At 44.9% G+C, this 14606-nt stretch overlaps 1 protein-coding gene across 1 annotated transcript in view; it reads right to left on the bottom strand.

The window, feature by feature from the left end:
• Window positions 1-6881: 6881 nt before the first annotated feature.
• The window catches only part of sdhaf3 (succinate dehydrogenase complex assembly factor 3), a 19158-nt gene continuing 11433 nt past the window's right edge, over window positions 6882-14606 (bottom strand). The window contains exon 2 of the mRNA XM_036971317.2: window positions 6882-7821. Within this exon, the coding sequence (XP_036827212.1) occupies window positions 7621-7821 (201 nt within the window). The 3' untranslated portion in view covers window positions 6882-7620. The remainder of the gene's footprint in view (window positions 7822-14606) is intronic.

Genomic DNA, 14606 nt, shown 5'->3' with positions numbered 1-14606 from the left:
TCTGGGCCCCATCAGATAACATACACACACAGGTGTCTCTGGGCCCCATCAGATAACATACACACACAGGTGTCTCTGGGCACCCTCAGATAACATGCACACACACACGGGTCTCTGGGCCCCATCAGCTAACACACACACAGGTGTCTCTGGGCCCCTTCAGATAACACACACACACACACACACACACACACACACACACACACACACACACACACACACAGGTGTCTCTGGGCCCCTTCAGATGACACACAGGTATCTCTGGGCCCCTTCAGATGACACACACACAGGTGTCTCTGGGCCCCTTCAGATGACACACACACAGGTGTCTCTGGGCCCCTTCAGATAACACACACACACACACACGTCTCTGGGCCCCTTCAGATAACACACACACACACACACACACTTCTGGGCACCTTCAGATAACACACACACACAGGTGTCTCTGGGCCCCTTCAGATAACAACCTGTCACTTTCCATTGGACAGCAGACAACCGAAGATCTATCTTATTTTAATACTGCTCAATTATGGTCAATGGAGCTCATGGATGCTCATATACGCAAAGAAATAATATATTTGTATATGTCTCATACATATTCATTTACAACAGATAATAATTTACATTTAATTGACTGTAATAAATGAAACGCTGTCTCTTACTTCCTTCCGGGTGGTGTTCCAAAATTAGAGACAACCTCCTTCCTTACAGACAGCTCTTTCACTTCACCTCCGTACTGCAGCCTATTTAGATCTGAAAGGGTGTATGTGCTTCCTGTCGAGCTCTAATATGGACAGAGCCTCTATAGGGGTAGATCAGACACACCATTCTAATGGAGACTATCCTCTCTTCTGAAAATCATAGGTCTATAAAGTCAGCGATTTTAAGTCAACAATAATCACAGCGTTTCTGTAAACTAAAATAACTTATTTTGTCCTGTGTACACTACCTGAGGACAGAAGAACAGCATGAAGGGCTAGGTGCACTAAACTATTTATCCGTTATTTCAGGTAGCCTGGCTACTTTGTGTGTGTGTCAAGTCTACTCCTGCGCTCCACAGTCTACTAACCATCAGTCCTGGCAACCCTCCTTTGTCATCACCCACCAGGCAATATGGTTTATGTTTCCATGTTAATCGCTTCCCTTGTTTTGTATCGTTCCATGTTTGTCATTAAACTCACTAACTGCACTTGCTTCCTGACTCCCTGAGTATACGTTACAGTGTGCATGGAGACTTTCCACACTAACGTCTATCCTGAAACCAAAGAACATTTAATTGACTGTAATAAATGAAACGCTGTCTCTATTACTTCCTTCTGGGTGGTGTTCCAAAATTAGAGACAACCTCCTTCCTTACAGACAGCTCTTTCACTTCACCTCCGTACTGCAGCCTATTTAGATCTGAAAGGGTGTATGTGCTTCCTGTCGAGCTCTAATATGGACAGAGCCTCTATAGGGGTAGATCAGACACACCATTCTAATGGAGACTATACAGTAGGAGATACAGTACATCATTTGACTAAGAACTGGCGAACCATCCAGAATATATTTCTCCTGTGGCTGGGATTCCAACTAACAGAGAATCTGTGCACTGCCATTTACTCTTAAAGGGGATATCCATATGCATAATCACCATGCGCAGGTTGTTGATCTGTGTTTAACATTTCAGGTAAATGCAGACTGTGTTGAAGTAACAATGTTTATTACGGCATCGGGGGCAGGCAAACGACAGGTCAAGGCAGGCAGGGGTCGATAATCCTGAGTGATGGGGCAAAGGTACAGGACAGCAGGCAGGGTCAGGGGCAGGTAGAGTGGTCAGGCAGGTGGGCTCAGAGTCAGGACAGGCAAGGGTCAAAACCAGGACACAGAGAAAAAGAAAGACTGGGAAAAGCAGGAGCTGAGACAAAACGGCGGTTGACTTGACAAACAAGACAAACTGGCCCAGACAAACAGAAAACACAGGTATAAATACCCAGAGGATAAGTGGGGAAGATGGGCGACACCTGGAGGGGGGTGGAGACAAGCACAAGGACAGGTGAAACAGATCAGGGTGTGACAGTGTTGGCTTGAATCTTGGCCAGTGTCTCCTATTTGACCCAGGTGTGTTTTTGATCCAGCGTCCCTCCACCACCACCCTGTAGATGCCCTTTAACTCCAACTCCAGTCACAGATGTTGTGAGAAGTCTTAGGGTCGCCGGAGGAGAAAAACGACCCGGACGAGGCACTGATGTTGTAATCGTTCGGCCTTCAAAACGAGGCGCACCAAACAGTTGTGTGTAAGAGCGTACTCATCTGCCAACACTGCTGCCTGCGCCAATGTCGCCACTTTCTGTTCATTTAAATGAACTCCAATTCTATCAGGGAGGTTACTTTTAAAATCCTCCAACAGAATTAACTCCCGAATATCAGCAAAGGTGTTAGCTTTCAAACTCCAGCTGTTTAATGAGCTCTTTATCTTTTTGCTCCATTTCCAAACGGGCCAGCCTCACCTTTAGCCTAGCGGTCCCGTCGGAACGACCCGAAGCAGAAGAGAAAAGGTCAAATTGGGGCAAAGGGGGTACGAGCAACCCCTTCCTCCGTGCCGTCCTCCAACTTGGCATTGGAAGGTCAACCCGTCTCCTCTCCTGAAGCCTCCCTCACCTTTCAACAAGAAAATGTATTTTCTCACTAAACCCTCCCTGAGTAGCACCAAAGGCTCAGCCTTTAGGGATTTCATAATGAGAGAGTCTACAATGGTCAGCTATGGCGCAAAGGTCTACTTTACACAACAACAGAGGGCGCTTCAATAAAACTGGAGACGGCTGAGGCAGCCATTTTGTACACAGCAGCCTACTGAACACACGTAACCTAAACTCACAACCTTACCACCACACCTCAATCACCAATCACAGAGAGCTCAGAGCAGCAGCCTACTGAACACACGTAACCTAAACTCACAACCTTACCACCACACCTTAATCACCAATCACAGAAAGCTCAGAGCAGCAGGGTCCAGTGGGTTTAATGATCCCGGATGAGCCCCCATTATGTTAGGCACCCCTCTTGGAGGAGGGAACGCAACATCCTGCTACATCTCAACTCCCCGTGGAGTGAAACAGTATGTGATCTTAGATGCAGGGAAGGACAACAGAGGAAGAGATTATACAGATTAAATACTACGGGTTATGTATACCCGTAGGCCTCTTGCCTAAACACTCCCAAGGTGCGTTCCCCTTCCCCCCTGGGAACAAACTAAACAGAATAATTACCAATACTTTAAGTGAAAAATTTCATCAACCAAAAACGCTAAGTCCTATTGGCATACACAGACCTCTGAAGGAGCGGCTACAAAATCATATCAACAAAACTTTCACTGACCAACAACCAACACAGGACATAAAAATAAGCTCTCTTCTGACAAAGGAACACTGGGTTTTATCAAGCTGGAGAAGGAGTTGGTAATTGCAGAGACAACTGTTGAGAGGGAGGAGTCAGAGCGCCAATCAGCGATGGGGCCGGCCAATCAGCTGCTTTAGGATTCCAGGAAGCCATTTCCTCAAATACACACACACACACACAAACCCACAACACAGAAACTGGGGAACCTAACAATCACGGTGTAGAACAACATATGCTTCTAAACTATGTGATCATGATGCCGGAGAATCCTTGTTTGTTTGTGCTTGTGTATCTATTGGTCTCATTAAGATTTCAGTATTACCACAGACTGGCATTGATCAGTAAGACGGGCAGACGTGGCTAAAGGGAATATTCCTCCATTCAGCTAACATAAAGACATAAAGCTGTACCGGGGCCATTGATTTGTGTTTAAGATCTTCTCCCCTCCTCCCTCTCTACAGTGGAAGCAGCAGCAGCAGTGCATCTGAAAAGTTGCCAAACACGACCCTGGTTGATCACTCCTTTTCTCCTTTCCCAGTGTTCACAGACAGAGATTACACGCTACATCGCTCCTCTCGCCCCCTAATCCCCTGGATACACACTTTTCTTCTGGCTCGTCGGAACCGCTCAGAGCCAGGTGACATGCCCTTCTACTGACTGGTTCCGTATGGATCTATCCCCGCTCCCTCTGTGTGTGAATCTTGCTGAAGTAAAGAGTGCTGCTTTTAAATGGATACTTCAGGGTTTTGGCAAAAAGGCCCTGTATCTACTTTCCCAGAGTCAGATGAACTCGTGGATACATTTATGTCTCTGTGTCCATTATGAAGAAAATTACAGGTCGTTTCAGGAGCAAATGCTAACTAGTGTTACCCCACAGACTTCTGCTAGCATGCTGTGTCTGCTAGCATAACATCGTGTACGTTTCCTGAGCAGGGTGTGTGATCTTAGAGGCTTTGACACCTACCTCCCACTGTGTGAGCGTAAGGTGCTCTTGCTGCGGGCGATTCCCTGATCCACCTCTACGCAGACGACACCATTCTATATACTTTCGGCCCGTCATTGGACACTGTGCTATCTAACCTCCAAACAAGTTTCAATGCCATACAACACTCCTTCCGTGGCCTCCAACTGCTCTTAAACGCTAGTAAAACCAAATGCATGCTTTTCAACCGATCGCTGCCTGCACCCGCATGCCCGACTAGCATCACCACCCTGGATGGTTCCGACCTAGAATATGTGGACATCTATAAGTACCTAGGTGTCTGGCTAGACTGCAAACTCTCCTTCCAGACTCATATCAAACATCTCCAATCGAAAATCAAATCAAGAGTCGGCTTTCTATTCCGCAACAAAGCCTCCTTCACTCACGCCGCCAAGCTTACCCTAGTAAAACTGACTATCCTACCGATCCTCGACTTCGGCGATGTCATCTACAAAATGGCTTCCAACACTCTACTCAGCAAACTGGATGCAGTCTATCACAGTGCCATCCGTTTTGTCACTAAAGCACCTTATACCACCCACCACTGCGACTTGTATGCTCTAGTCGGCTGGCCCTCGCTACATATTCGTCGCCAGACCCACTGGCTCCAGGTCATCTACAAGTCCATGCTAGGTAAAGCTCCGCCTTATCTCAGCTCACTGGTCACGATGGCAACACCCATCCGTAGCACGCGCTCCAGCAGGTGTATTTCACTGATCATCCCTAAAGCCAACACCTCATTTGGCCGCCTTTCGTTCCAGTACTCTGCTGCCTGTGACTGGAACGAATTGCAAAAATCGCTGAAGTTGGAGACTTTTATCTCCCTCACCAACTTCAAACATCAGCTATCTGAGCAGCTAACCGATCGCTGCAGCTGTACATAGTCTATTGGTAAATAGCCCACCCATTTTCACCTACCTCATCCCCATACTGTTTTTATTTATTTACTTTTCTGCTCTTTTGCACACCAACCTGTACATGACCATCTGATCATTTATCACTCCAGTGTTAATCTGCAAAATTGTAATTATTCGCCTACCTCCTCATGCCTTTTGCACACATTGTATATAGACTCCCCTCTGTTTTCTACTGTGTTATTGACTTGTTAATTGTTTACTCCATGTGTAACTCTGTGTTGTCTGCTCACATTGCTATGCTTTATCTTGGCCAGGTCGCAGTTGCAAATGAGAACTTGTTCTCAACTAGCCTACCTGGTTAAATAAAGGTGAAATAAAAAATAAAAAAAATAAAAGAACTAACCAATTTACCCTCAAATGATGCAATGAGGGAGCATTTTCAGTTTCAGGTGTGTGTGTGTGTGTGTGTGACAATACAGCCATACACTACAGACCAGCGGTCCGTCAATGTGTAAGATTGAGTACATCATACTGGGTTGTGAACCAAAACGTCTGACCAAACAACAGACAAAAGGAAAAACAGAATGGAACATCGGATGGAATATTGTAGATATGATCATGAAACAGAATCTTTCAGCAACAAAAAAACATTGAATCTATTCCTAGTTATGAAGAATAGAACTCAGGTCCCAGACTGACACCAGAGGGTACTACAGCCTCAGGTGCTATTGCCATTTGATCAAGCAATAATTGAATGGGGCACCAGGTAGCCCAGTGGTTAGAGCATTGGACTAGTAACTGAAAGGTTGCAAGATCGAAACCCCAAACTGACAAGGTAAACAAATCTGTTGTTCTGCCCCTGAACTGTTCCTAGGCCGTCATTGAAAATAAGAATTTGTTCTTAACTGACTTGCCTAGTTAAATAAAGGTAAAAATGACCCATTCGGTAAAAGCAGGCTCTGTCCATCTAGTTGATAATCCCCATTCATTTTGCCTTGTGCCATTCTGTGTCTGCAAGGTCTATTTCTTTATCCCAAAATACTTGCGAAGTGCAACGCCATACAAATTGCTCTTCATTGTATAATAAAAAGTGTGAGCTTTTGAGCAATGACATGTGTTGATGCACAACGACTTCTGTCACATTGCCTTCACTCCCTTAATCTTGGTTCACAGCGTTCGTTGCTACACGAGGGGACATGTTCATATTTCCACATGACTGACAATGAAACTCACAGACACAAAGACAGACACAAACACGATTCCCTTACAATGGATCAGATTATGCAGGGGGACCGAACAAAGGTGGCGTTATTGATTCAATCGGGTTTTTTTAATACTTCGCATCTTTGGAGGAAAGATGCATCTTCTCTCTTTGCCATCGTCTCTGTTTCGTCTCTATATTGAGACATGAGTACTGCTTCACGCTCCTGTGAGAAGCTTCCCATGAAGCTAATTACTGACTGTTACTGTTAAGGTCCAAAGTGGCACCCTATTCCCTAAGTAGTACCCATGGGCCCTGGTCAAAAGTAGTGCACTATTTAGTGAATAGGGTGCTAGTTGTGACGCAGAAGTGTGACAGTGTAGTGCCAGTTTCAGGTCCTCTCCAGGAACCTCCGTTGTCCTCACAAACACAACAAGAGAGAAAGGAAATTAACAGATACTGAGCATGCAGTGGTATTTTTATTTCACAGACAGTACTTTAATATAATTACAACATTTCCTAAAAGCATCCATTTCATTCGGGGCTTGAGTGCAGTTCGTTTCTTCGGAGGTGTACCAGTCAGAGTAGTCACACATCCCTTACTCTTCTTCCTGGCTCCAGCGCACTAGTCTAAAGCAGGGGGACAACTAGATTCAACCGCAGGCCAATTTCTGTCATTTGCACACTGCATATTGACCAAAAGCAAGCCCAAAAACAGACTGTATTTGAAAATAACAATCATTTCATACCTTGATTACATTGAGACAACATCACATATGTCCCTCTCTACATTTCTGGGAATACTTGGGAACAAATGTTCCTGAATTACATTTTTGAGATGAATTCCTGGCGATGCTAGTCTTTTTTCACTAAAAACTTTGGCGGGCCAAACAAAATCACTTTGCCCCCGCGGCTTGCCTGTTGCCGACCCCTGGTCTAAAGTGTCTTTCTCCCTCGTCGCCTTTCTTCATCTGCACTGATGAATTGGACATATCTGTGGGGTGTCCACTGTGTGAAATGAAACGTCTCGCTTCAATAACTGACTAAATGAGACTAACCTGTCCTGTAAAAATACAGGTTCAATGAAGAAAAAAAAACCTGTGTATATGAAGGAGAGAAGACAAGGAAAGAGACACTTTAAACTATTGAGATGGACCACCTCCCTCTCTGGTCAGTATGGGAGCATCACATCTACTCCTTCACTTCTTCAGTCCTTCCTCCTGGATGTCGAACTGTCTGTTGGGCTTGGTGGACTCCAGCATCAGCTCATACAGCTGTCCCACCTGCTCGTCCTGGAACAGTTTGAGATCCCCCTCCGACAGCTCTGCTCCAAACTCCACCTTCTTCAAACGGTCCCTAGCAGACTCCAGCACCTGGGTCTGCAAGGTATCACGGTAGTTCTAGAGCAGACACAGAGAAGGAACATTTAGACTGCCCTGGTAGTTCTAGAGCAGAGACAGACAAGGAACATTTAGACTGTCCTGGTAGTTCTAGAGCAGAGACAGACAAGGAACATTTAGACTGTCCTGGTAGTTCTAGAGCAGAGACAGGGAAGGAACATTTAGACTGCCCTGGTAGTTCTAGAGCAGAGACAGGGAAGGAACATTTAGACTGTCCTGGTAGTTCTAGAGCAGAGACAGGGAAGGAACATTTAGACTGTCCTGGTAGTTCTAGAGCAGAGACAGGGAAGGAACATTTAGACTGTCCTGGTAGTTCTAAAGCAGAGACAGGGAAGGAACATTTAGACTGTCCTGGTAGTCCAAGAGCAGAGACAGGGAAGGAACATTTAGACTGTCCTGGTAGTTCTAGAGCAGAGACAGGGAAGGAACATTTAGACTGTCCTGGTAGTTCTAGAGCAGAGACAGACAAGGAACATTTAGACTGTCCTGGTAGTTCTAGAGCAGAGACAGACAAGGAACACTTAGACTGTCCTGGTAGTTCTAGAGCAGAGACAGGGAAGGAACATTTAGACTGTCCTGGTAGTTCTAGAGCAGAGACAGGGAAGGAACATTTAGACTGTCCTGGTAGTTCTAGAGCAGAGACAGGGAAGGAACAGTTAGACTGTCCTGGTAGTTCTAGAGCAGAGACAGATAAGGAACATTTAGACTGTCCTGGTAGTTCTAGAGCAGAGACAGACAAGGAACATTTAGACTGTCCTGGTAGTTCTAGAGCAGAGACAGACAAGGAACATTTAGACTGCCCTGGTAGTTCTAGAGCAGAGACAGGGAAGGAACATTTAGACTGTCCTGGTAGTTCTAGAGCAGAGACAGGGAAGGAACATTTAGACTGTCCTGGTAGTTCTAGAGCAGAGACAGACAAGGAACATTTAGACTGTCCTGGTAGTTCTAGAGCAGAGACAGACAAGGAACATTTAGACTGTCCTGGTAGTTCTAGAGCAGAGACAAGGAAGGAACATTTAGACTGTCCTGGTAGTTCTAGAGCAGAGACAGACAAGGAACAGTTAGACTGTCCTGGTAGTTCTAGAGCAGAGACAGACAAGGAACATTTAGACTGTCCTGGTAGTTCTAGAGCAGAGACAGACAAGGAACATTTAGACTGTCCTGGTAGTTCTAGAGCAGAGACAGGGAAGGAACAGTTAGACTGTCCTGGTAGTTCTAGAGCAGAGACAGACAAGGAACATTTAGACTGTCCTGGTAGTTCTAGAGCAGAGACAGACAAGGAACATTTAGACTGTCCTGGTAGTTCTAGAGCAGAGACAGACAAGGAACATTTAGACTGTCCTGGTAGTTCTAGAGCAGAGACAAGGAAGGAACATTTAGACTGTCCTGGTAGTTCTAGAGCAGAGACAGGGAAGGAACATTTAGACTGTCCTGGTAGTTCTAGAGCAGAGACAGGGAAGGAACAGTTAGACTGTCCTGTTGGTTCTAGAGCAGAGACAGGGAAGGAACATTTAGACTGTCCTGGTAGTTCTAGAGCAGAGACAGGGAAGGAACAGTTAGACTGTCCTGGTAGTTCTAGAGCAGAGACAGGGAAGGAACATTTAGACTGTCCTGGTAGTTCTAGAGCAGAGACAGGGAAGGAACATTTAGACTGTCCTGGTAGTTCTAGAGCAGAGACAGACAAGGAACATTTAGACTGTCCTGGTAGTTCTAGAGCAGAGACAGACAAGGAACAGTTAGACTGTCCTGGTAGTTCTAGAGCAGAGACAGACGAGGAACATTTAGACTGTCCTGGTAGTTCTAGAGCAGAGACAGACAAGGAACATTTAGACTGTCCTGGTAGTTCTAGAGCAGAGACAGGGAAGGAACAGTTAGACTGTCCTGGTAGTTCTAGAGCAGAGACAGGGAAGGAACAGTTAGACTGTCCTGGTAGTTCTAGAGCAGAGACAGGGAAGGAACATTTAGACTGTCCTGGTAGTTCTAGAGCAGAGACAGGGAAGGAACATTTAGACTGTCCTGGTAGTTCTAGAGCAGAGACAGGGAAGGAACAGTTAGACTGTCCTGGTAGTTCTAGAGCAGAGACAGAGAAGGAACATTTAGACTGTCCTGGTAGTTCTAGAGCAGAGACAAGGAAGGAACATTTAGACTGTCCTGGTAGTTCTAGAGCAGAGACAGGGAAGGAACATATGGTCGTAACACTGTCATGACCTATATATTTACATCTGTTGTGACATATATTGTGTTTTATGCCTGGTTATGACACCTACATCAGAGTGTCAAAACCCACATTTATTGAAATGTGTTTTTTCCCTGCCAAGAAGATTCCTTTCTTTTGAATGTTTTTTGTTTCTTAAATTCTTTGTTGTTGTTGTACTGAATTCTTTAAAGTCACGTTTTTACACTTGCCACTGTCAAGAAGCATTATGACCATCCTGTGTCACTTTACTTGGACTAAGAAGATATGCTTTTTGACAGTGTCAAGAAGCATTATGACCATCCTGTGTCACTTTACTTGGACTAAGAAGATATGCTTTTTGACAGTGTCAAGAAGCATTATGACCATCCTGTGTCACTTTACTTGGACTAAGAAGATATGCTTTTTGACAGTGTCAAGAAGCATTATGACCATCATGTGTCACTTTACTTGGACTAAGAAGATATGCTTTTTGACAGTGTCAAGAAGCATTATGACCATCCTGTGTCACTTTACTTGGACTAAGAAGATATGCTTTTTGACAGTGTCAAGAAGCGTTATGACCATCCTGTGTCACTTTACTTGGACTAAGAAGATATGCTTTTTGACAGTGTCATAAAGCGTTATGACCATCAATCATAATCCATTTAGGCCTATCACGTACATGGCCTTATGTCAGTCATCAGTCAAAAAGAGGGTGTTTTGTCCTAATCCTGAAATCTGCTCCTGCATTCATCCCAGTCATCAGAAGCACAGCAGTGAGGTAGCTGCATGTCTGACATCAATGTGTGCACAATTACAATGATCATTTAATATGGTCCATTTCTGAAAATGCTATGTAACATAAACATACTACTGACCAGTAGGCTATGGTGTAATGGAATGTTTTGCCTTGTGTGGTAGGTTTTAAACTCTTATGTAGGTGTCAAAACCAGCCATAGAATAACGCCATGTTGTCACAACAACTATAAATACATGTGTCATGACAGTGTTTTTATTTATTTTATTTAGGGCTCTGGCGGTAATGACATTCAGACGGTTACTGTCACGCAAAATACATCCGTTCTCACGGTAACTGACCGTTAATTAACAACATGTTGAGCATCTCCAGGCCTCCATGCATACCAGCCACTTTTGGAGCATCTACATTTTAAAAAGTCTAATAAATCAATTTAATATACACCATCACAATACATCCATGATTTATTTTATTCAGCTCTAAAGAAACATTATGATATGAAGAAAATGTATTTCAGAAGAACAGAATATGAGTTGGTCTACTGTATGTTATCTGGCTATGTGCCATGCCATAGACTGTAGGCTTGTTCAGTTAGCAGACAAGATATGTCCCATGGCATTATTTTATATTATATGATTTTATAGTAAGAAGAATATAATTTAACTTACCTGAATAAAATAGAAAGGATATTTATCCCATTCTGGAGCGAGTGTGCATATGAAGTGGCTATGTTGAGTGTAAATGTGATCATTTGAAACAGGTCCTATATGCTAGATTTAAAGTTATTTGGCAACTTTAGTTGTGAATGATACAAAGCTTAGAATGCCTTAGAAATCAAAAGATATATGGGCTGCATGAAGCGACTAGAGACGATTGATGACTTGAGAAAGTCCTCAAGTGATCGATCATAATTTCACCCATCAGATTATTCTCAATTTAATCTCGTATTTGCTAATACGTTGAATTTGTTTCGATTTAGAATGGCCCATTATTAAATGAGCAGGAACAGGGGCAGGGGGAAAAAAGACAGATCTGCATGCAATCTTATAGCGAATGGAGGCCGTGTGCTCTCCCACCGGTCCATTTTGTAGGCAACTTCAGTTTTATAGCGGAGCATGTGCTTAATATGAGCAGCTGAAAAATAAATATAACACTTATTTCACTCCACACATTACCACTGTTTGAGGAGCATGCTCTCACTGTCTCAACAGGTGATATTCCTGTTTGAGGAGCATGCTCTCACTGTCACAACAGGTGATATTCCTGTTTGAGGAGCATGCTCTCACTGTCACAACAGGTGATATTCCTGTTTGAGGAGCATGCTCTCACTGTCTCAACAGGTGATATTCCTGTTTGAGGAGCATGCTCTCACTGTCTCAACAGGTGATAGTCCTGTTTGAGGAGCATGCTCTCACTGCATGACAGGTGATATTCCTGTTTGAGGAGCATGCTCTCACTGCGTGACAGGTGATATACCTGTTTGAGGAACATGCACTCACTGTCTCAACAGGTGATATTCCTGTTTGAGGAGCATGCTCTCACTGTCTCAACAGGTGATATTAAGGTTTGAGGAGCATGCTCTCACTGCGTGACAGGTGATATACCTGTTTGAGGAACATGCTCTCACTGTCTCAACAGGTGATATTCCTGTTTGAGGAGCATGCTCTCACTGTCACAACAGGTGATATTCCTGTTTGAGGAGCATGCTCTCACTGCGTGACAGGTGATATACCTGTTTGAGGAACATGCTCTCACTGTCTCAACAGGTGATATTCCTGTTTGAGGAGCATGCTCTCACTGCCCCAACAGGTGATATTCCTGTTTGAGGAGCATGCTCTCACTGCGTGACAGGTGATATTCGTGTTTGAGGAGCATGCTCTCACTGCGTGACAGGTGATATTCCTGTATGAAGAGCATGCTCTCACTGCGTGACAGGTGATATTCCTGTTTGAGGAGCATGCTCTCACAGCGTGACAGGTGATATTCCTGTTTTAGGAACATGCTCTCACTGTCTCAACAGGTGATATTCCTGTTTGAGGAGCATGCTCTCACTGCGTGACAGGTGATATTCCTGTTTGAGGAGCATGCTCTCACTGCGTGACAGGTGATATACCTGTTTGAGGAACATGCTCTCACTGTCTCAACAGGTGATATTCCTGTTTGAGGAGCATGCTCTCACTGCGTGACAGGTGATATTCCTGTTTGAGGAGCATGCTCTCACTGCGTGACAGGTGATATTCCTGTATGAGGAGCATGCTCTCTCTGCGTGACAGGTGATATTCCTGTTTGAGGAGCATGCTCTCACTGCGTGACAGGTGATATTCCTGTTTGAGGAGCATGCTCTCACAGCGTGACAGGTGATATTCCTGTTTTAGGAGCATGCTCTCACTGCGTGACAGGTGATATTCCTGTTTGAGGAGCATGCTCTCACAGCGTGACAGGTGATATTCCTGTTTGAGGAGCATGCTCTCACTGCGTGACAGGTGATATTCCTGTTTGAGGAGCATGCTCTCACTGCGTGACAGGTGATATTCCTGTTTGAGGAGCATGCTCTCACTGTCTCAACAGGTGATATTCCTGTTTGAGGAACATGCTCTCACTGCGTGACAGGTGATATTCCTGTTTGAGGAGCATGCTCTCACTGTCTCAACAGGTGATATTCCTGTTTGAGGAGCATGCTCTCACTGTCACAACAGGTGATATTCCTGTTTGAGGAGCATGCTCTCACTGCGTGACAGGTGATATACCTGTTTGAGGAACATGCTCTCACTGTCTCAACAGGTGATATTCCTGTTTGAGGAGCATGCTCTCACTGCCCCAACAGGTGATATTCCTGTTTGAGGAGCATGCTCTCACTGCGTGACAGGTGATATTCGTGTTTGAGGAGCATGCTCTCACTGCGTGACAGGTGATATTCCTGTATGAAGAGCATGCTCTCACTGCGTGACAGGTGATATTCCTGTTTGAGGAGCATGCTCTCACAGCGTGACAGGTGATATTCCTGTTTTAGGAACATGCTCTCACTGTCTCAACAGGTGATATTCCTGTTTGAGGAGCATGCTCTCACTGCGTGACAGGTGATATTCCTGTTTGAGGAGCATGCTCTCACTGCGTGACAGGTGATATACCTGTTTGAGGAACATGCTCTCACTGTCTCAACAGGTGATATTCCTGTTTGAGGAGCATGCTCTCACTGCGTGACAGGTGATATTCCTGTATGAGGAGCATGCTCTCACTGCGTGACAGGTGATATTCCTGTTTGAGGAGCATGCTCTCACTGCGTGACAGGTGATATTCCTGTATGAGGAGCATGCTCTCTCTGCGTGACAGGTGATATTCCTGTTTGAGGAGCATGCTCTCACAGCGTGACAGGTGATATTCCTGTTTTAGGAGCATGCTCTCACTGCGTGACAGGTGATATTCCTGTTTGAGGAGCATGCTCTCACAGCGTGACAGGTGATATTCCTGTTTGAGGAGCATGCTCTCACTGCGTGACAGGTGATATTCCTGTTTGAGGAGCATGCTCTCACTGCGTGACAGGTGATATTCCTGTTTGAGGAGCATGCTCTCACTGTCTCAACAGGTGATATTCCTGTTTGAGGAACATGCTCTCACTGCGTGACAGGTGATATTCCTGTTTGAGGAGCATGCTCTCACAGCGTGACAGGTGATATTCCTGTTTGAGGAGCATGCTCTCACTGTCTCAACAGGTGATATTCCTGTTTGGGGAACATGCTCTCACTGCGTGACAGGTGATATACCTGTTTGAGGAACATGCTCTCACTGCGTGACAGGTGATATTCCTGTTTGAGGAGCATGCTCTCACTGCCCCAACAGGTGATATTCCTGTTT

Source organism: Oncorhynchus mykiss, chromosome 30 (genome assembly GCF_057628025.1).
Source record: "Oncorhynchus mykiss isolate SJ-2025 chromosome 30, ASM5762802v1, whole genome shotgun sequence".
NCBI lineage: Eukaryota > Metazoa > Chordata > Actinopteri > Salmoniformes > Salmonidae > Oncorhynchus > Oncorhynchus mykiss.
Note: the sequence above shows the minus strand (reverse complement) of the source record. Positions and strands in the feature narration are given on the sequence as shown.